We start from the raw sequence: 23,133 nt of genomic DNA, 5'->3' as shown, positions 1-23,133 counted from the left end.
TCTTCAATGGGTTAAAAACTGGCTGGATGGCCGAGCCCAGAGAGTGGTGGTGAATGGGGCAAAGTCCAACTGGCGGCCGGTCACTAGCGGTGTTCCCCAGGGCTCAGTTCTGGGGCCGGTGCTGTTCAATATCTTTATAGATGATCTAGACGTAGGGATTGAGTGCACCCTCAGTAAATTTGCAGATGACACCAAGCTGGGTGGGAGTGTCGATCTGCTGGAGGGTAGGAAGGCCGTACAGAGGGATCTGGACAGGTTAGATAGATGGGCCGAGACCAACGGCATGAGGTTCAGCAAGAACAAGTGCCGGGTCTTACACTTCGGCCACAACAACCCCATGCAGCGCTACAGGCTGGGGGAAGAGTGGTTAGAAAGCGGCCCGTCGGAAAGAGACCTGGGGGTGCTGATCGACAGCCGGCTAAACATGAGCCAGCAGCGTGCCCAGGTGGCCAAGAAGGCCAATGGCATCCTGGCCTCTATTAGGAATAGTGTAGCCAGCCAGTCTAGGGAAGTGATCGTCCTTCTGTACTCAGCACTGGTGAGGCCGCACCTTGAATACTGTGTCCAGTTCTGGGCCCCGCACTTCAAGAAAGATGTTGAGGTGTTGGAGTGAGTCCAGAGGAGGGCAACCAAGCTGGTGAAGGGTCTGGAGGGTCTGACCTACGAGGAACGGCTGAGGGAGCTGGGGTTGTTTAGCATGGAGAAGAGGAGGCTCAGAGGTGACCTTATTGCAGTCTACAACTACCTGAAGGGAGGTTGTAGTGGAGTGGGAGTCGGCCTCTTCTCCCAGGCAACTAGCGATAGAACAAGAGGGCACAGCCTCAAGCTTCGCCAGGGGAGGTTCAGGTTGGACATTAGGAAGAATTTCTTCTCAGAAAGGGTTATTAGACATTGGAATGGGCTGCCCAGAGAGGTGGTGGAGTCACCATCTCTGGATGTGTTTAAGAAAAGACTGGACATGGCACTTAGTGCCATGGTCTAGTTGACATGGTGGTGTTAGGGCAATGGTTGGACTCAGTGATCCCAGAGGTCTCTTCTAACCTGATTGATTGTGTGATAAAGAGGCCCTTTTGCATCAGGAATTAAAAGTCAGCATCATCTGATCAACATCACTATATAGTGACACAAAACATGACTAAAATGTCATTTCTGATGAGAGAACAGTTCGCTGTCTTTTAAATATGGGCTATGTCTCTTTATTTCTAGATCCATGACTACATGTGATGGTATTAAAACATGGTTTGTTTTGGAACTGTTCACTTGCAGTTTCAGGTCTGTCATTTCATTTACTAAACCCCTAATCCCTGTGTCCACAGCATATTTATCAATTATTCTGGTTTATCATAAATCACTAACAAACATCTGAAATAGTAAAGAAAGACCAATCCACACGACGTGTCAGTGGAAGTGAATTAATTTGCTAATTCCCCACTGACTAGTACATTTTATAAATCTACTGAATGGATATGTTTCTGTAAGCATTTTATCTTGCTTAGATCCAAAACCATCTGTCTTAGATTACACCACCCAAACTGTATTTTGTGGAAAAAAATCCTCTCATTCAGGTTTTCCAGTGTTACCAACCTGGTGTTTCTGCTGCTGCTGTTTGCTTACATTCCTCAAGTAGGTATTGTATTTAACAATGTCTTGGCTCATCTCATCCACTCTGTCCATCAGCAGCTGCAGACTCTTCCCTAAGTGATTACTGAAATACAAGAAACATTCATGAAAGATTGAATTTATTTAAAAAAGTATTTTAAATTTAAAATTCATTTCAAGTCACTTTACCAGCATTTCTGCACTAATGGCACAGTTTGCAAATTTTTAAGTTCATGGTTATCATTGTTCATATATTTATTTGATGATACTTTACATGGCATCTCCTGCTCTAGCATCTTTGCCACATTGCAAATACCATATTTAAGTGTTCTGGTCTTTGCAGGGAACCTCATAGTTATGAAAAAACAATGCCTTGTGTGAATTTCCTGATATTACAGGTGGAAGTCAAACGTTTAAAAAAAAAAGTCGGATGCTTTTGTGACACTCAACCCCGAACAATGTTGCAGGAGATGTGTCCAAAGAGTTTAGTTTCAAGTTACTGCTAGCTTTTTCACTACCGTTCTGCAGGGATAGCTAAATATTCTTCAGAACTCCATCTCATTAACTAGTCTATCAAACCATGCTTGGAAGATCGGCAGACATCGCTTGATCTTAGCTGTTGAGAGGGAGTGTTGCGTCCAGTCCAGCCAGCTCCACATTCCATACCACAGGCAACACGGAAGCAGCTAGGCTGGGCGCGTCCAGTTCCAGTTGCATATGCGATCGACTGCCTTGGCCAGACAAATGCAGTCTGTTAAACAATTTTTATTGTAACTGTTTTTAGCAATGGATTCAGTATTTTGCAGGAATGTTCAACTTAAGCTATAGCTTCCAAGTTGAAGTTTTGGAAGTTTTTAGGTTGGTGCCCATGGAGACAGTATTCCTCCTAAATTGTGTTTACAGGCTAGTGTAGTAAAAGAAGGATCCTTACTGCTCTCTGTTATCCCTGTGATGAGAAGCTAGTTTGTTGGCTCTGATCTAAGCCTTACCCAGTCCTACTTGGCTGAAGACCAATGACTCATAAAAGCTAAACTCCATCCTTCTCCTCCTCAACTGAAATCCACTACTATTGATGAGAGTTTCTTTCAAATAAAAACTTTGGTGCACTTCTGTGTCAGAATCATATCCTTCAGTCACTGCTTCTCCATGTTATCTGAGGTTCTTTCTGCCTTTTACGATGCATTCCCACCATCCTACAGCTTGTGGACTGGAAAAGACAGGCATAAAATGAAATGGGAACCACATATGTAATACTATGCACATCTTTTTTTAAGTGTAAATTATTCCCCAAATCCACAGAACTCATAGCTGGAGACAGAAGCCGGTAACGTACTGAGGCACTGGAGGATACCTGCTGAGAACGTAGCTAAAGACACCCTTATCTCTGAGTACTAGGACAGATATTTCGCTAGCTGAGCTGCCTGCTCACTGAACAAAAGGCTGTATCAGTAACTTCAGACCACAATTTATTTACAAGCCAGAGTTTTAAATCTCAGTTGCATACAGGGGCAGATGGTGAGGAGGACTTCAGCTATGCAGCAGCAAGAAAGGCACCACTATAATAATTATTTTTAAGCTTCTTGGGGTTTTTTTGGTTGAACATTTCAAGTGCATGATATTTAGAACTGTGGAATATTGCCATGGCTAGGGGTGTGCATATTTTGAGTTTTTTTATAGAGTTTATATTATACAGAGTTAGTGTTAGAACTGGATATTATCAGAAATGCCTATGTAGGTACACACTAATAGCCTTGTAGGGTATGCGGACATCAGAAAAACATAATTATTTTACAGATAGTGTCCACATGAAATATAGCTGGTTACAAAGAATGATTTTATGTGAATCTCTTTGGGACTGGCTTAGTACAGCAGAATACAGAAACAGAGAGTTATTGTTAGAAGTTGCAGTAATACAGTGTTTACTCTTATTGCCAGGGAAACAAAAAGCTAAAAACATATAACTTAAACAGATGTGAACTGAGACATGAAGTGATAAGTATGCTGCAAATACAGGACCAGCTTTTTCCTCAGTTCTCATGTGGCTGATACCCTTTTTTGCTCCACCTCTTAAAAAAATAGAAAGATCAATAGGAAATAATTTGTAAAAATGTATATATAGAATGTTCAAGCAAGTTTTATTCAGCTGAAGTTTATTCTGGTGAGATTTAGGAAGTTAAATTGCAATGGTCCAGCCCGTAAGACTCATCATACACTTACTTAGCCCAAAGGCTCTTTTAGGCACCTCTTTACCTTGTGCACTGCCCTACAGCAGATCTCAAAGATGACACTGCTAGGTACCGAAATGCTCCCTAAGTGTCAACGCAACTAAAAAAATAAAAAATTAAAAAAAAAAAAGGTCGCCAGGAAATGCTGCTCACATCCCCATCAAGACTCACTTTCCTACAAGGCTCTGTGATAATCAAATGTAGACAACGTGGAGATCAACACTTGCATTTGTTGTTGTTCTGAGGGCATCGGTAATAAAGAAACTGCATTTTCAACAGATGCATTTCAGTCAGCTGATACAGCAAAAGACTCAATTAAATAAAGTTTACATTTAGATTAGCAAGTAGTATAGACCAACAGGAAGAGTTCTATAACGCAGACCAGCTGGTGCTGAGAAACCAACGTCCACACATGTTTCAGGGGGGTTTCTTATCACTAGTTCTGACATGGTCCAGTGATCTGAAAGCCCATTAGTGGCTGAAGCACAGTAGGTATCCCTCCTAAAGCCTATTTTCAGTTTAGTTTCATCTGAAACAAGTCAGGTCTGAGATCACCCAGTGGTGATGATCTGAGCACACTCTTGAATTGAACTAAAAGACATAGCTCCACCTTAACACAGCACCAGGAGACCACCACACCTCAGATATCAGTGAATCTTTGTGGGAGAAATATTAGCTGCAGAATTGCTATCATACTAAGCATCAGAAAGTCCACATATGGGGGATGTGGTTTTTTGGGGGGGAGAAATATAGATAATAAAAGGGGAAAAAACATAATGGAGCTTCTCCTGCAGTTAGGACAGTCAAAAATATGTCATGTGGATTCTTACACATCTAATGAAGAAATAATCTAATGAGAGCACTCCTTCACCAGAACTGTTACTAGGATCACTCACCTATACCTGGTCACCTCTGAAACTTCCAGAAATTTATCACTTGAGACTTATCCATGTAGCTTGACCGACATAATCAAAAATGCCAAAAAAGGACAAACACATATAAACTGTCAAAGGGAAACTGTCAAAGTCTGTTTAGAAAAAAGCACACTAGAAAGCTTGGCCTGCAAGGCAATTGCTCATGGTGTACATTTTTGCTCTAACAGCCTTATATTGATGGGGTATGATCCTTCACCCAGAAGGGCAGATATGAAATCAAATTCTTGGCACATGGATTGCTTCTGATTCCTCGTTTAACAATTATCAAATACAAAGGTCAAATAATTCTGAGAATGAGAAGCAGAAACCTGTAAACAGAGTCTGCAGATAACAGTCATGGTCCTTTCCGCCTTGTTCTTCCTGCCAGCGTACCTTGCATTTGGCAGCGTTACGGTCTAGCATCCAGAAAAGGGGAAAGCAATAACTATACATTAGCTAAACTCAAATATTGCTCATTACACAAGGGCATCCTGTTAGGATACGGACCTGGCTCAGAGACCTGAACGCAAGCCTCCCTCTTCGTGAGGGAATGCTCGCACCACCAGAGCCTCCCTTTGCGGATATATTTTAAGGAGAGCAAAGGTGCAGTTTGCTGCTGCCAGCAGAGCCAGTTTAAAACGTTCCAGCATCAGCATCTTCCTGCCTCTCCCTCCCTCTTTGCCCAAGGATTACAGCACTCTCAGCTGTATGGATTCAGCTGTTTGCGTGGGCACACTTCAAACTCTTTCAGTGAAATAGTCTACTGTAAATGCAAAACCACCCTCTGCTGGGGTTTCTTTTTTTTTTTGAGTGAGGCTGAGGGAAAGGCTGGAAGGGGAGAGTGGGAGCCTGACTTGTTCCACCAGATTATTCCACAAAGCTATTTGTACAGCCATACTCTGAAACAGATGAGGAAATAAAAATCTTTGAGGGCAGGAGGGGTGTAGAGATGAAATGGGGTAGTGGGGAGGAATGATGCAAGCAGCTGGGGCTGGAACCTCAAACTGGCTCCGCTTCTGTAGGATTCGTAACAGGGAACTACACATAAAGCCCACATTTACTTCAGCATCTTTAAACAGGAAAGGACTCCAGATGCACACTCGCTAAAGGTCTGAAACACCCAAAATGCAGCCTCGAGTCAGACACCAAAGCTTCAAGAAGAGAGGCAGCAACTCACATCGTTCTCAGCTTCCCGTGTCCTGCTCATTAGTTTTATCTCATTAGTTTTAACTGTCTCTACACACAGCTTGTGGGCCTCAGCTTGCAGTTCTGGAGAAGCCCACCTACCTGTGCTGCCCTGGGAGGGAGCAGAGGCGCCCAGCCTCTGAGATCTGAATCACTGTGTTGTACCCAGGCACCTAATTGTTGGGTACAACAATTCTGAAGCTGGAGGTGTCCAAAAAAGATGGTCCCCTAAACTTGCCTACAATCGCCATAAATGGAATCCCTCATTTATTTATTTTCCTTGCTCCCTGGCTAAGGAAGATGAGAACAGGAAGCAGCAAGAGGAAGCGTAAGAAAATGGTCTATCTGCTGCTCGGTTTTTCCACTTTCCATCAGTTCTACTGAGGCCCCTCTCAGAGTCACTGTTTTTTGGGAAAGGTGCCACCCTGCGCAGCGTTTCTCCTCCTGGTGGGAACAGCTTTGGGTGGATTAGAGAGGTACTGCTGGGCAAAGCGCATATTTTTGATTAAACGTTTCTAAGGAACGTTCCCCCACCGCTTAGCAGACCTTGTTTACAGCTCAGCCTTTCAGCCCAAGTTCAACCTGTGCTCTTTTAAAGAGGATTTTGTTTGAATGAGATATGTAAGTCAGGCGTCTTGCGCTCCATTCCCTTTTCTACTCTGACTTTGATGTGTGCCTTTGGGCAACACATTTACCCTCTCTGTGTCAGCTTCCCCCATCTGCAAATTAGAGATTTTCATAATTATCTTAATAATCCGTTAAGCACATTGAGATTTCTGAATAAGCAGTACACTGCATAAAGGTTAATATTGTTTTCAAAAGCCAAAGGAACCCTCCTTATGTCACTTTTGCAAAAATACTGCATCTGATGTTTGAAAAATATATCTGCCAAGTAGATGTTACTGCAGTAAATGTTCAGCACATGTTTGCTTCTACTGACGCACACTATTAGAAAAATTGCTTGAGACAAATTGAGATATTATAGAACAACCCTATTATGAAGCGAGACCACAAAAAAGCTTTTTTTAATTCAAACTAGATCATCAATAGAATAGGGAAGAGATGGATGAGAATGGGAAAGTTGGTTGTAATTAATTCTCTGAAGATCTGGAACATTATCTGACAGGATTTTAATTCTTGAGTCTCTATCAAAAGACTGGCAGTACTCCAAGGTCTTCAAGACATTTTGGTCCTTAAGGGTAGCAGGAGGATAACAGTTTGAGCAAAAGGCCTTTACTTGCTATTACTTGCTAGCCTTGTGCTATTCTGCCTTCAACTTCTTTCCCTAGAATATTCCAGTCAATTCAGATTTCACAAGGGAAACATAAATTTATGCCTAAAAAAGTAAACTACTCTATACAACTATCACAAATGTACTTCAAAAGGAGAAAGATATTAAGGTGCAGACAAAGTACCTCAAATAGGTACAGCTTCAAACTCAGACAAGGTGGGTGGCTGAATATGTGAGAAACTTGATGAAACAAACTCTCCAGAGGAGCAGAACTATGGGTAAATAATTTCATTGCCAAAAACATTTCTTCAGAAGATTAAAAAAGGTTCAGGGATGCTCCCAAAGGACCAAAAAAAACCCCCAAAAAGACCAACCAACCCCAAACCCTTAGAAAAAAAAAAAAGTACCTTTAAAGTTACTGCGAACTAATTCTACAACAGCAAAGTTCTACAGCAGCAAAGTTAAGTAAGGAGGACATGCACCAAAATTAAAAGTTGGTATCTGAAATGTTTTAGCCACCACTATTCAAAGGTAAAAATAAGGAAATGCAAAGTGAAAATAAAACACCAGAGAAGTGGGGGTTTGAACTCCCCTACTTCAGGCAATATATTCTTTGACAGAGAAATCTTCGTAGTTGAATTCAAGTAAAAACTAGTTAAATATTTCAGCAGGTGGTATAAGTCACCCTACCTTGAATAAACAAGCATTAAAATGTTTTAATTTGCCAGCTGCTGAGTTACACCAATGTGAGATATCACTGAATGTAACCTGCCTGGTAACTAAAAGCAGCTATCAAATATTTTAAAAAGACACTTGTAAAAACCTCCAAATAAAACCATTGGGGTAATTTCCAAAACTTTCTCTCCTTCAAACCAAACTAAGCACCTTAAATTCCTCAAACAGACCAGGTGAGCCAGAAGAATACTGCCAGGAAAGGCAGTTCAGGAGACATAATTCAGAAATACCTCTGAAAACTGATGAATCTCTGTTGAATTAACTCCCCATTAGTGGGAAATTCTAGACTTCAATAAACTCAAGAAATTGCTGACAGTATATAGGATAGTAGCTGGGTAAATTCAAAGAAACACACTTAATTGAAAGGGCACTTTTAACTAGGTTTATCAAGAATCCGTTCCACCTGTGTCATCATCAAGAACAGCACTGCACTGTTCCAAGAAAACATTAATTGAAAAGAAACTTTGATTCACTAAGAAAAAAAGTTATCCCTTTTTGCCCTCTTATGAAGGAGTCCTAAACACAAATGATGAAGTTCCCTTTTTCTTTTCGGCTCATGTTTTTCTTGCTCACTTCTCATCCCATTTACTGACACGAGGACCAACAAAAAAGCCTGTCTTGCACCAGGCTATTAACAACATCATTCCAGAAAGGAAATTAATTTGTACAGTTCTTATCTTTTATCTTGAGTCAGGGCAGTGGTACGGAACAGTTACGACGTAAGATGCAAAGCTGATGAAAAACTTCCAACTGTGGTTTGTGATCTGTTCAAATTAATTTCCAGTTTCAGAATTGTATTGCGTGACTAGTAGCAGCCCATGCTAGGACCCAGGGTGCTGGGTAATCCCAACCATTTTTAGAGGAGCAAACCCATAGAAGCAATCAAGGGCTATGCTGTCAGGTCACCTGGAAACCTGCTGTATCCTCAGCACGGTCCTCCTTTTTACAGTCAAGTGGTAGAGCTCATGAGGAATCACTGTCATCCACACCCAGTGCCCACTCTCTCCTTAAATGGTAAAAGCTTTGTGATCTTTGACCAAGGAAAGAGCCTGACAGAAAGCCTGCGAAGTCAAGCAAACTGAACATCTCAGCAAAAATTCTTCACTTTGTTAATTCCAAGGTGCAAATTCACAACTTCACTGGACAAAATTACTGACTAAGTATCTCTTCCGACATTTGTAAATTCCCTGGCAGAGTTCAACCCTGTACCTGTTCTGTCTTGACCAATTTCTCTAAAAGTTATCAGATCCCTCAATACATCCACATAAGCTCAAGCAAAGAAAATAGAGTGGAAATTTTCTGCTAACTCAGGGAACGTATGGACCACTAGCAATACGGATCCATTAACAAAAGCCTGACATAATTGGGGGGGGGGGGGAGAGGGGGGAGAGGGGGGAGAGGGGGGAGAGGGGGGAGAGGGGGGAGAGGGGGGAGAGGGGGGAGAGGGGGGAGAGGGGGGAGAGGGGGGAGAGGGGGGAGAGGGGGGAGAGGGGGGAGAGGGGGGAGGGTGGGTAAGACGGGAAAAAAGGAGAAAGAAAAGAGGCCACTAGTATTCAGCTAACTTGGTAGTCTGAGTCAGAGGGGATCAGAATCTTGGCAGACAATACCTTGACATAAAAAGAAAGTGTTACACCCCAAAAACCTATTAGTGAGTCCATCCCAGTTTCTACATGCAGAAGATACGGCATCATTTTGTGTATCTGGTTAATTTTGATCAGCCCAATAATAATCCCATTAACTGTACTGTGTTGTGTAAGATTTAAGCACCATCAAATTTCTAATCATACTCCTACAGGTCATGCCTACTTTGTTATCATAAATGTATTTTGAAGGCAAAATGCTATAAGAACAAAAAGTTATTCTTAGATAAAGTTATGAGAAGATCATTCTAGAAACTCTTAAATGATTTCTGACATCATGAATGCTGGCTGTCACGACAATCAGTCTGAGCATTTTTGCCAGTTTCTCAGATAGAGGCTTTAATATTTCATTTTATTTTCAAATGCATTCTGCTACCAAAGCAGAAGAAATGTGATTTATTTTTTATTAAAATAATTTATAGAATTACTTAAGGATTATTTAACAAACCCATTTTTTATTTCCAGATCTATTTACCTGAATTTTCTGAACGCCAGTATTTTCTTGAAGAAATATACACTACTGAAAAGATTATACACTTCAAGCAGTACAGGTATATGCGGATTACAGATTGAATTTAGTCCTTGAATCTGCTGCTATAATTTTACTATGCAGCTTTTCCTTCAGCAAAAGAAACGAAGGGTAAAGTTTTTAACCCCATTAAAAGTCAAGGCAAAGCTTCCATGGACTGTAATGAGCCTGGGATTTCACCCAAGGTGCTAAACTGTGGTTTGGGAAAGCGAATAAAAACACATCCATTATTGTAACAAGTACTTACCTGCTAGCCAGACTGAGCAATTCATGTCTATCGGCTACTGCAGATTTCTTTTCCAGTTCCCACAACATCACATTGATCAGGTATGAATTCTTAATTACAATGGGCACTTCTTCAAACATATTTTCATACGCAATATTTGCTTTTTTCAAGCTGTGAAAAAAAGTTAAAAAATATTTATTAATATAACCAGTAACTCTCTTGTTCTTTTTGTTGAATTGTTGCTCCAACAATTGGCAATTTTGTAAAAACTCCTGGTTTTCATAGTTCCACAATCAAACAAGAGTCAAGTTTTGGTAAGAGAGCATTTGCATGGCAAAACCTCACGTTTACAAAGACTAGGAAAAGCTGCTCTAGGAAAAACTCTCAGAAGTCAAGCAGTCGCTTTGCTGGCTAATACATTACTTACATGAAAAACCCTCCAGCAAAAGACTGTACTGACAGGATTAACTCTGCCTCTTCCAAAATATTTTACTGATTTCCCTGCCATCAAGGTTTCTTAAGTAAAAGTGAAGATTTAGTTACCACATGACACTGAAATACTTTTAAAATAATAACTACTACAATGAAAAACAATTTCCCCAGTAGATGAATAATTAAAATTTTTACTGACCAAAAATTAGATTGACAAAATAGTGTGTGTTTTGGAATAATTAAATTCCATGGTGGATATTAAAATATAAGTTTCCAGTGTGTGTTTTTTTACAAAATAGATATAAAAACTACTGTTATTGCTTTATAATAAAGTAGTTAGCAATGCCTTTCATAAAATCTGGAAATAAAGGCACGATCTGTAAGTTTCTAAGGAAATATATTCTTCACTTGATTTTTTTTTTTTTTTTTTTTTTTACTAAGCACATATTTGTTTGTTCATCACGGAAATGTTATGTTTAGACACCAAGCAATGAAATGATTGCGTTTTTCCTCAACAAAGGCAGTTTAACAAGTGCGTGTGCTTTTGCCATTGAACACCAAGCTGAGGAAAAAGCTGACAGCTAAGGCCTACATCTATTACAAGCAGCTCATCTTTTGAAACAGAGTAATTATCCTACTTTACTCCAGAAGATTGTGTCCACACCGGGGAGTTAATTTGGAATAAATACAGAAGAACAGCTATTCCAGAATACCTGTTCAATTTTCCTTCTGGAAAAAAAGAGCTTAAAGACAGACCAGTTATTTCCCCTTCTCCATTTCTTCTTTTATATTTCTGACTCTGTTCCCAGATACAGCTATCTTCACCGTGGTCCCTACAGCCAGCCCGCTGACCATCTCCAAAATCAGTTCAAGTTCCAGCACTTCAGCCCTCAGTTAGATGCCCAAAGACAGACTTTCCTGCCTTCTCAGCCCACTGTATCAGTGCATGTGTATCGCTACCCATATATACCCAGTTTCCCCAGTACACACTATTACACGAGATTTTAAAATACAGTATTTCATCATCCCATGTACCCTTCTGCCTCCCATATAATCCAGCAAAACCTATGAGAAAACATTCTTTTAAGTTACTTACGCTTCTGGAGAGAAGTCTTTTTCTTTGCAAACTTCCATCAGTTTGGGAGTCAGCCTATATGCCTTTAGTGACAAAGACCCTTGGGCAGTCTTAATGGGATCTATAATTAAAAATGGAGGAAGTATATTATTAATAACCCCAGATTGCCTTTTTTTGTTAATATTGGAATGACATAAACAGAAGGAAAATAATTTTTTTTAATAGGACTACTTAGTTAAGACTACCAACACAGAAAAGACACTATAACGGAACTAAACCTGTTGTAGTGAAATGTAAAATACATCCAACTATATACAGTGAAGTTAATTAATAAAATTAACTTGGAGAACATTGGGAGATCTAGACCCCTTCTACTCACATTATTTCCCCATTAAAGGGCTAATTCACATTTTCTTTTCTTTCATATGAACTATCCACAGAACTTATGTAAGAGCTACATCATTTAAATAAAGATTTTTTCCCTCCAGTCATTATGCAGCAAATTAAAATATTCATTAAACTACATTTTATACAAAAAAATTGTAATTTTGGAGCAGCAATAAGCTGATTCAGATCAAGTTGCCCCTGCTGCTTCGTGCATAACAATGTAACTGGTATATAAAAAGATTAGTTTTGCCTTGACATACTCTGCTGAGTTTAGGGAGAAATTTTCTAAACAAACTGTTACATTCCTGGGACAAAGAAGCTTAACACTTGCAGCATGATAACGGCTGAAGCATGCCAACATGAGAATAAAAGCTGTGTTAACATTCATGTTGTCTGAAACTTAACACAGTAAAACTTTTAGCAATCGGTGATAAAATGAAAACCAAAATAGACTGAAACAAGTGGAAAATTCATCAAGGTCTGATGATGCAATGTTTCCAGCCAATATAAGTATACTTTAACAACTTGTTCTTTACTGTAATCCAATTGTTAACATACTGAAACAATTTTGGGGCAGCTCATAAGATTGATCGTATTCATTAGTATTTTTTCTGACAGATACTCAGGACGTTACATTTACTTCTCAGCTGGAAACTATATGCAAGTCTGCCAGATATGGCAAACTGTGAGTGTTTGGGGAGGGGGAGGCTATAAAGCTGTTAAATTGCCTACGGTTCTGATACAGCACAGAACATCTGGTCTGGAGAGCTTGAGGAAACACCATTAAACAGGCAGAAAAGAAAAAAATCTTTGTGCTAAGAAACAGTCCAGGTTTTGTATGCTTCTGTCAGAGGTATAAAAAAAAAAAACTTGGCAATTCGTGCGATGATTGGTCAGTCACGTACAGAGCCAGACACGCTAGCAAGCAGGGTTTGTTAAGACATCTGGTCGGGTTCCACCAGCCCCTTCGACAAGGGAGGGGAGATGAAGGAATAAAAATGAAGCAGCTACTCCAGCATTCCAAAACGTACACATCAGGGCTCTGATAGCAAGAAAAATAAACAGAAAGAAGGAAACCCTGTCTAGACTTAGCTGCTGCTGAGGCTGCTGTAGACACAGGGTTGGTATTTACTCAAAAAGGCCTGCCAGGCTACTCTTACAGGCAAAAGACAGAATACAAAAATAGTAGTAATAATATTAAGAGGGGAAAAGAATAATAAAGGAAACCTCATACTAACCGTAAATGAGAACTACAGACTCCTCAATTGCATGCTGGTAACTGAACTGGGAGTCCAGGAGGGCACGAGTGACAAAAGAGCCATAGTATGTGGACTGGTACCAGCCAACGTGAAGATGATCAATGTTTACGTGGCGAAGGCTTCGCATCATTTCCATCTGGTATTGAACTAGATTAAATAAAAACCATGCTTAAAAATTAAACTTACACAATATGTACTATTTCCATAGAGAGCTTGCTATTCAATGAGTAAATTGTATTTTATTTTATTTTCATTTTTGCAACTGCGTAGAAGTTTGTTTATTCACTGCTGGACTGTCTTCATTAAAATCCAGAGCTTCCTCAGAGAATGAGAGTAAGACTAGCCTGAGTAAGCAGGTTTTTTTCAGCTGCAGTTAATTGCTAAAGTGATCAACAAACTGTTACACATCATTTACAGTGTGTATTACCTTGCTCATTCATAAAACAAATTTCTGATACTGGGTTTCATTAAGCAGTAACATTTTACTATTTAGTAACAAAGAAATACTGTGATTTAAGTTGTAATACTGTCCAGAATTAGATAACTTTTGGAATCAAAAGGAGATTTATTTAATGAGTAAATGAAATAAAAGATAAACTATTATTGTCTTTTTCGCAACGTAAAACTATATTTTCAGTATTAGAGTTTGGGGGACCAGCTATAGCTGTCAGATAGTTTTGATTGCATTTATCTTCAACTTTTCAACACTGTTTCTTCTTTTTAGATGTATATAAATGCATAAGCATGTATGTATATATTATACACAATACACACACATATTTATATGCAGTAAGTTACCTTAGACAGTAGAGAACATTTTTTGTCAGGCTTTTTACACCAACAGCTGTAAAGTTTCATTCTACCAATGCATAAATTCTGTTTCTACTCAATGCTTCATTCAAACAGATTGCCTTGATGGAACAGAATTCTATTCAGGAATGTTTAACATAATCCCATCAAGCAAATCAACACACCTTATCACTTATAAGACCTTTAAATAGACAGACACTGTGCCTGCTGGTTGAATTTAAGGAAACAGATTTCGGTGTGATTATCAGATGAACCAACGCTCACAGCCAACTGATAGGAAATCAAATACAGCAATGCTACACAATCCTTAAGTTTTGCCTGCAGCTGCAACATTTACAAAGATAAAAAAAACAACCCCCTCCTATGTATTCATTTTTGTTAAGTTTTTTTTCAAGGCTTCTCCTTGCGCAGATGAAAATACGATATTCATTATAAAAGAAAGTAACATAAAATAACTAAAGGACAGAATGTGCTACGTTTTCAGACCTCACTTCACATCCTTTCAAGAGAAAAAAAAATCCGACCATATTCTTTAAAGATACGAGGAGACATTTTTCAAGATTGAACAAATATTTTTCCAACTTATCATCCTTACAGCACAAACTACATTCTGCAGTCTGCTGGCCCTTTTCATTAAATTGCCATATCTTACTTACTGGATTTTTAAAGTAATCTATGTACACTTATATAAACCCTTGCAGGCTTTTTTCCATCAGCATACGTCGGCGCTCGCATTCTATTTCGTAATATCTTAATAGAAATGACTTGCGATTTGTGTTTCATCCAGGACACCATGATAATACAGCACCCCAAAACTAATACAGCAAAACCATCCAGGCTACAGTCTGAAACCCCATAATGTACTGCAAGCAAAGAAAAGGCCTGAACCATCTGGTTGTCTCTAAACCAAGGCAAATCTAAAGAAGCCACTACGCTCTTCAGGACAGCCAGACAGTAGAACTGATCAAAGAGCTATTCTAAAGTCAGTATGAAAACCTTCCTCCTTGACAGATCAAAATGAATTTTCATCCTGCTTTCATTGCACAATTTCCAGAAACAGTGGCCAGCTTCAAGCCTACTCCTTACACAGCAGCCCTGACGCTTTAGCAAGTAGCATCTCAACATTTCTCACAAAAGCAAAGCTAAGACCTAGCTTATCAAAGAAGCTCAGTCCTTAAACTTAAAGGTTTTCTTGGGGTTTTTTTGGGGGGAAGATGTTAAGTTTCTAAATTTTACTATTAAAACATAAAGAACACAGACTTCCCCCGGAACCAACTAAAAGACTCCTGCTGCGACCACGATTTTGAATTGAAAAAGCATGTGATCCATTCATTAAATGTAGCTAGAATAAACTATTTTGGCTAAAAGAAGCTTTTCAAAGATATATCTGTGTGGAAAGCAAGTAAGACTTTCTTTTGACACGATATGTTACAACATGCTAGAACATGAAATTATGTTTACATCCTTTCTAGCCAAATGAAGTCATAAAAAAGAAAAAACTAGAAACAGATTTTCAGAAGCAGCTGAAAGAGATATAATATTTTTTGAGAATGAAGTTAAATGTGGATTTTTAGATAGCTGAGCTAGACTGCTCCTTGCAGTGGCAATTCTCTTGTAACTGGGGACACTGTCAAAATAGAGGTGGTAATGATGGGAAAAAGATACTTATACATAGATTCCTATGTAATCATGTGGTCGACCCATTCAGTTAATTTCTCCCTTAAGAGGTGTAACATTAAAGAGAGGGAATACCCTAAGAAAATATACAGATCTTTTACAAACTTGAATAAAGGTATATTGTGCTCTTAAAAGTGTTCATCTGAGAGGTAACTGGTAACCAAGTTCCAGGACAACTTCATTTCTTAAACACAGTATAACCAGCAATATATAACTGAAGGTAAGCGTAAGCGATATCGACTAGAAGAAAAAGGACTCACTGAAAACCATCCAGATTTCAAGTCAGCAATTCCTCCTCTCATGACTGTTAGCAGTTAGATGATAATGAAGGTAATAGCGGAAAAATCTCAAAGAACCAATAAAGCATCAATAGCTAACATCTCTGCCTTGGGAAAACAACTGCAGAAATTTAAACATGATGCAGTCCCCACCAGGGAGAGATGGAAACTCTTTTAACCAAACATATATATTTTATAACATGTATTAGTAGCTAGATAGCTCCAACAAGCTGCCAACTTGCACAAATGGATAACGCCCCCATGTTGCTTTTGTTGCTATCGTTACCACTGTTTCTTTACATTTTTTGCCCAGTCTACAGAACATCATCTTTTTACCTAGAAGTTTAGCACAGACTAGGCAAGAGCTCTCTCCTTCTACCCAATCCTCAATCTGCTTGGACTAGGGACGGTCATGCACTTCTTCTAATGAGGAGTTCACTGTTTCAAGTCATAGTCCTGCCCAAGGCATGCCGCAAAGGTGCCACTAAAAAGTGTCATTAAGTCTGAGAGTGCCCAGAACGGAGGTGAGCAAGGAAAAGGGCAGGGGAACAGCCAGACCAGGATGCTTCCCCTTCTCCCCCACAGTTAAACGGTGTACCTATATTTTTAAGCAAATTATTTGTTCAAGAGTGTCCTTAAGACGAGGAAAGCCAACAGTCGTGCCCGCACTTCTCAGTGTGCTTCCTGCACTGAGAACGCACAGCCTCCGTCTCCTGAGCCATCATGCATCTCCTGGGCCATCATGCATCTCCTGGGCACCTCTCTGGAGTGGATTTTTTTTAACAGAAGATTCTCTCTTTTGTTATTATTTAAAAAACCCTCCTTCCTCTAAAAGGGCATTTTTTTTTGTTAGTTTGTAAACAAATGGGGGGGTGGTGGTGGTGTTAATGCAGCTAGAAAGCCTTACTATAATTTGTCTAAATCAGGAAAAGTGCAAAACTATACAGTACGGGTGTTTTGTTTGAATACGACTGACTTGTGTGAATTTGTACTAACAAAATCCCTTGACTGAAAAGAGTAAACCTTATTATGGTAGTTTGGTGGGTACTTTTTTCCCCTGAATGCAACTAAGTTTTAACAAACTTGTTGTAAAAGATTAAAGAAAATACTAAAATAACATAAACACTTTTTCCTTTTCTAAAAAGTACTGGCAACACTAGGAACTTTATCTGGGCTTCAACATATAGGAGGTATATACCCTACCTTACCAATAAGAAATAACATATCCAAAATTATAGAATAAATCAGAGACAAGGCCAAGAACTGAACACTAATGTGATGACCCATTCAACACTGGGACAACTCAGCCACGTTCTCGAAATACCTAAAAATAACCTTGGTCAATAACCTCACTATTCGAAAACCTAATTTAAGAATAGGTCAAATCAACAGAGGCACTGAAAAAAGGGAAAAAAAGGTCCATGTGATGTTTTAAAAATGCAAACAAATCTAAGACACCAGAGTTTACAAACAACTGGCAAATTCACGTCCTTCTTGAAATAACAGCTTATTTCTAAAATGCATCCAAAACAAGTGTTCTTGTAGCAACCTGATACATGATGCAAGTTTATTTATCACTAAAACTGTATTATTTTTATTTCTTTATAAACGATTCATTAAAATCCAGCATTCAGGAGGTCACATATCAATGTATGTGTTACCGAAATTTAGTCCTTAAATAGTTATCGTTGCCATCAGATGAGATGCGTTTCAGCCTGGCCACATTCAGACTGCTGATAAATATTTTGACATGTGAAACCCTGATCAAAGATGGCCTGGAGCCAATACATTTGATGGCATCTCAGATGCTCAAGGCCTTAATTTCCAAAACATATTATAAGTTGATACACCTTAAAAAATATGGTTTTAGGAGCAGCAACTCACATGTCTCCTAAAAAGCCAAGCCCCACCAAAGTGGTAGAACTTTGTACCCAGTATCACATGCCGTAGACTGGTTCTACATTGCTGCTCACCCAGCTCGCTGCAGTGTACACTGGACACAGGCAGCACTACCAAGGGAGGTAACAACCAACCCTGTGCTACGAACCACTAACATCTGCGTAGCCTTCAGTCTGGACTTCACAATGAAGTGTTGGTCTTGACTCACGTTTCATAAATTTGTCCTTAACCTATGAACTCAAACAGCAGAAGTTACACGCCTTCATGAGGGCAGGTCACTGATTCAAGAACAAGGTAGTCCTTTACTGCTCCCTCATCCACAACAGTCTCCTCAAAAAGACTCTCTGGAGTATCTGAGGATGAATATTGTTTCCTCGCAGAATCTTGGGCATCCAGAAGACAGATGAACTAAAACATAGGGTTGTCACTAACTAAAATTTACTCAAGACTGGGCATACTTTCCAAGGGACACAGAAGTTCATCAGAAGAAACAGCATCCAGCCTCTGCACTAACACTTCTCTGAATTTAACTGGCAACATGAACATGGCAAATTTCAGTATATTCTGGTCAAACTATACTGAAAAACAGCTAAAATATTCCTTTTATAGCACCACTGCTAATGTGGATAGTATTTTTAAGGCAATAATTTGTCTCTTTTGAAGTGCTACCATGTGGTAGCATGCGTACTGAACAAGTGCTATACACTACATGGTACTTTTTAGCAGCACAAAAAATACTGTTTTTTCTATACATATTAAGCTTTGCCAAACCACATGTATGCTTCAGACAGTATCTTCAATGACTAAAACAAGTTGTCAGATGCTAGTTCAAGGAACCAGCGTATGCATTTGAAAAGAAGGAAAATTGATTTATTTAATTTAATTAGGCACAGAGAATTATGGAGACAACAGACTAATTCGTTTCCTTCCACACACACAATCTCAATTAATTGTCTAAAAAACTATGAATCACAATGACTGCATCTATTGATAACAACTCCAATTGTGAAGATACAAAAATAATTAGTACCACAACCAACTTATTCTGCTTAAAAAGTAGAAATAAAAAGGATGGGCAAAGAGAAACAACAATTCACAGTTAATTCTGGCAAAGGCAATGTTTTATCTGAAAAAGCCTTCAGATACCGCTGAAATACATTTCTTAAGCTGAAGTGTGCAAAATATGCACGCACATATTTGCAGATTTTATCTATATCCAACTCCCCCTCACTTCTCCCAAGACAAATGCACAAGCTCAGTAACTCAACAATTCTCCTATTCAGGGAGAAAAAAATTAAAAGTAAATATTGCCTTCCCCAATAATATTCATTTCCTCCTCTGAAATATCAAGTCAAGGTTACAAAACAGTACTCTATTTTATGCACTTCTGCTATACTGAGCTGAAAGCACCTGATCTCCTCTAAACTTGGAAGCTAAGCAGACAAGGGCCTGTGAGTAGCTGGATGGGAAAAAATCACCTGAAAATAGGCAAAAGTCCAAGAGTCATAGTCAATCATAAGACCACAAAAACAAAAGTGAGTCAAAAGACTTAATTCAACTCCATTTTAATTGCTAAATTCAAGGATGAAAAAAAGGGTAGAACATATTTGTCCAAAGTGGATTCAATTTTCCTTAAGGAATTGCTGTATTTTAGTAAGTTAGCAACTGTGGTGGAAAAACTGCACACCACCTGAAAAGCACGCTTCACAAATCTGCATTTTCCTTACAGACTACGGGATAAATTGAAAGCAAATCTGTAGCAATCACCTCCATCTATTGCACTGATGCCACTGCTGTAGTAAGAGCAAGCCCAACTATATTTCATGGGTAGATGCTCATTACAGCAACTGAGGCTTTGCTTAATGCTTTCTAAAGCAAAAAGTCCTCCATCTTACGAGAAAGAAGGGGAGAAACAGAAGAGGGAAAACTCTAAAGTAACTATATTCATTGTGTATACTCAGTGAACTCGTTCATTTTTAACCTTGATCACAATTCAATGTCAGTTTTACTACAGCACTGTGTGATATTAATTGTGCTCTACAGGAAAAGTAAGGGACACCCAGAGGAGGTATCACAATCAGAAGGTAAACAGTGAAAAGCAACAGGAACATAATAAAAATAAAACAATATGTTTGGAGTGCTTCTGTCTGGAGATGCTTACCCAGGATGTAAGTATGTATCTCCAGACTGTTATTTATTACCAGTTTAGACAGCAGTTACCCATGCATAGTCTCCACCAGAGTTGATGAGTAGAGGCTTGGCAATGTGGGCAGAGGAAACTGACCTGCAGTTTGGGACACCATGCCACACCAACACTACCCTGTTGCTTTACAGAGGTGACTCCAAGACATGGGTCAGCACAAGGACATACCCCCTACACCAAAGCATGGCAAGGTAGCAAAGGGTAGCTCTGTCGCTGGTGGGAATAAAGGAGGATGAGGACGAGTTTTCAGAGAAAAGGAGTAAAACAAGGGCATGGGGAGCACCGGGATGTGTGTGACGGGACAACGGAAAGCAGCAAATGGAAGCACACCACTTCCTGCACATGTGCTGGCGCTTGCCCAGGGTTTGCTGACAGCAAGCCTGGGGCTCTGGTCTAAGCACATAACCACTGAATCAGGAGGCGACCAAACCAATCAAGCTATCATATCATTTTATTAACACAGGAGCAAACACTCAGATAAGCCTTTGGACAAACTAAATCAGTCTCACTGACCACATTCCCTACACAGCTCAAGATCATGGAAACTTTCACTATTTTGTTGATGATGATCATTAAGAACCAACTGCCAGAAGAAAATGCAACATACTTGGAAGGTTTTCTGCTATACCTTTGGAGTAGTTTTCTTGGCATTTATATAGAAAGCTCCATCTTCACAGTATCTTACAAACGCTCACCACTTAATCCTCAGTCTCCTCCTATACGGCAGGTAAACATTATCCATATCTAAGCACCTATTTGGCTTACTACACTACTATTTTTATGTTGGCCAAAGACGGATTTGATACAAGATTAAAATCTTTATCAGGAGAAAAGTTTCAGTCAGCCTACATTGTCGTGACAGCAGTAAATTATACTACTAAAAATGCCATCTGGGCAACTTAATTCTTGGTTTCCTTGTAAAAGAGCAAGAAGATGCTATCTCATTTCCTAATAAACATCAAATGCCTAATGAAAGGATCAAATGTTTTCTATTAGGAATGCATTCCCATGAACTTCAGCACCTTGAAGCCTTTACTTATACAATTTTTGTCCAATGAGTATCATTCTAGCTGCTAAAATGCAAGTAGGATTAAAGGCATGAAAAGGAATCCGCATGGTCAAAAAACAACTGTATGTTAGAGTAACCTCATGTCTGACTAAGCACCTCCTTTAAAAAAAAAAAAAAAAAAAATTTAAAAAGTTTAGTAAGATTTCCTTAAGTTTCTTTACTGGCCATTGATTTTTGCTCGTTTACTCTAGTGAGGCTACATTAACAGGTAAAAGCTCTTTCTTTACAAAATATTATCAACTTATTTACCTTAGCGTTACAAGTTACAAAGCAATTAAGCACACAATAACACAAAAATGTGTGGTGAAAATCTAATTCCTTTCCTACATAAATGTCAATCAGATTAATGTATTTATATGAAGTTTTATATTACATAAATGCTCAGAGAGGTTATTAAATTATGTGGAAAAAATTGGAAATGTTTAAAGATTAATGAATTACACGGTCATTTTTACTGTTTTAACTTAACACAGATTTTCACGTTCAACAATTGGAAAGCAGAATGGGGACAGACTGAAATGGAAACAACTTCGCAATCACTGCACTTTGAAAATCAGTTATGTCATACAGTATACATCACAAGAAAGTCAGTCTCATTTTATGAATAACTTTTCAATAAGTGAAGAAAACCAATAATGACTTCACATAGGGGGTTTGGGGGTTTTTAAATCCCCCACTTCCCCTTGAAAAGCAGGAAAAGATTTTTCTTTTTTGTAAAGCTTCTAAGTTTGGGTATCTTGTACCACTCTCAGTGTTTGCATTGCGAAAATTCAAAGGCAGGGGTAAGAGGAGGGACATCTTCAACAGCTTACTTAAAGACAAAACATTCATCTTGTCTTACTAGATACAATGAAACAAGTGGTTTTCTAATGCCTTGGTATTAAATATCCACACTTCTGTTTTGAAGAATCTCTCACAGTGTTCTGAAGTTTCAAGCTCACAAAATGTGGTCCGAACACCGAAGCAGACACAGCCCCCATACACCAATTTCCCTGAATTGTCCTTACAGTAAATCAGGATTCATTAAAAGAAAAAAAAATCATTGCTATAGACTGTTTCTTCAGCTGAAAGTTACACAAGCTATTTGTTTTCTGTGACCTCCATCAGTCCATCACGTAGGGATAACACTGTTAAACATTTGGCAGGGGAAATCAGTCAAGAAGAGTTCTAAGTTTTGGCAAAACAGAAGAATGACATGGTAGCTACCCCCATAAACACATCTTTTGAATCAAAATCACACAACTATCTAGCTTTCAAATGTGTTAAGTGCACTTGGAAAAAAAAAAGATGAGTGTGTCTTCAGCCTCAGGCTTACAGCTTCTTCCATTGAGGGCCTATTTGCGCAGAGCAAGATCTCCCTGTACGCCAGGAAGGCTTGAAGCAGTTAACATCTACTGCTCCTTTAAGGAAGAAAGGGGGATCCTACACAATCCCCAAAATTCACATTGGTTTTACAAAGTCTACCAGTTTTACCTAGCCCAGGTGCTGTTACTGACTGATCAAACAGCAGTAAAATGCCATATTAACTTCTTTCTTTCCAGTAAGAATAGCACTTAACTCTCATCCCTCTTTTAAAGCAATAGTTAGGAGCTGTGTATAATACCTAGATGAACACAATGTCACAAGGACATTTCAGTATACCTCTTACAACACTCTTAAAACACCACCTGTCACCTCTCCATAACACATCCCATTGAGCAGGTAGCCATTTAACTGACCATGACACAAAGATTGAGATATCCCATCTGACAAGCTTAGAG

General features: G+C 39.1%; 1 protein-coding gene across 1 annotated transcript in view; it reads right to left on the bottom strand.

Moving 5' to 3' along the window:
• The window catches only part of EIF3H (eukaryotic translation initiation factor 3 subunit H), a 99,107-nt gene that overhangs the window by 5,684 nt on the left and 70,290 nt on the right, over positions 1 to 23,133 (bottom strand). The window contains exons 3-6 of the mRNA XM_068396704.1: positions 13,417 to 13,584; positions 11,813 to 11,912; positions 10,306 to 10,455; positions 1,585 to 1,705 (exon numbers count right to left, since the gene is read on the bottom strand). Coding sequence (XP_068252805.1) covers positions 1,585 to 1,705; positions 10,306 to 10,455; positions 11,813 to 11,912; positions 13,417 to 13,584 — 539 coding nt within the window. The remainder of the gene's footprint in view (positions 1 to 1,584; positions 1,706 to 10,305; positions 10,456 to 11,812; positions 11,913 to 13,416; positions 13,585 to 23,133) is intronic.

Source organism: Nyctibius grandis, chromosome 3, assembly GCF_013368605.1.
Source record: "Nyctibius grandis isolate bNycGra1 chromosome 3, bNycGra1.pri, whole genome shotgun sequence".
NCBI classification, from domain to species: domain Eukaryota; kingdom Metazoa; phylum Chordata; class Aves; order Nyctibiiformes; family Nyctibiidae; genus Nyctibius; species Nyctibius grandis.
This window is presented reverse-complemented; position numbering and strand designations above follow the sequence as displayed.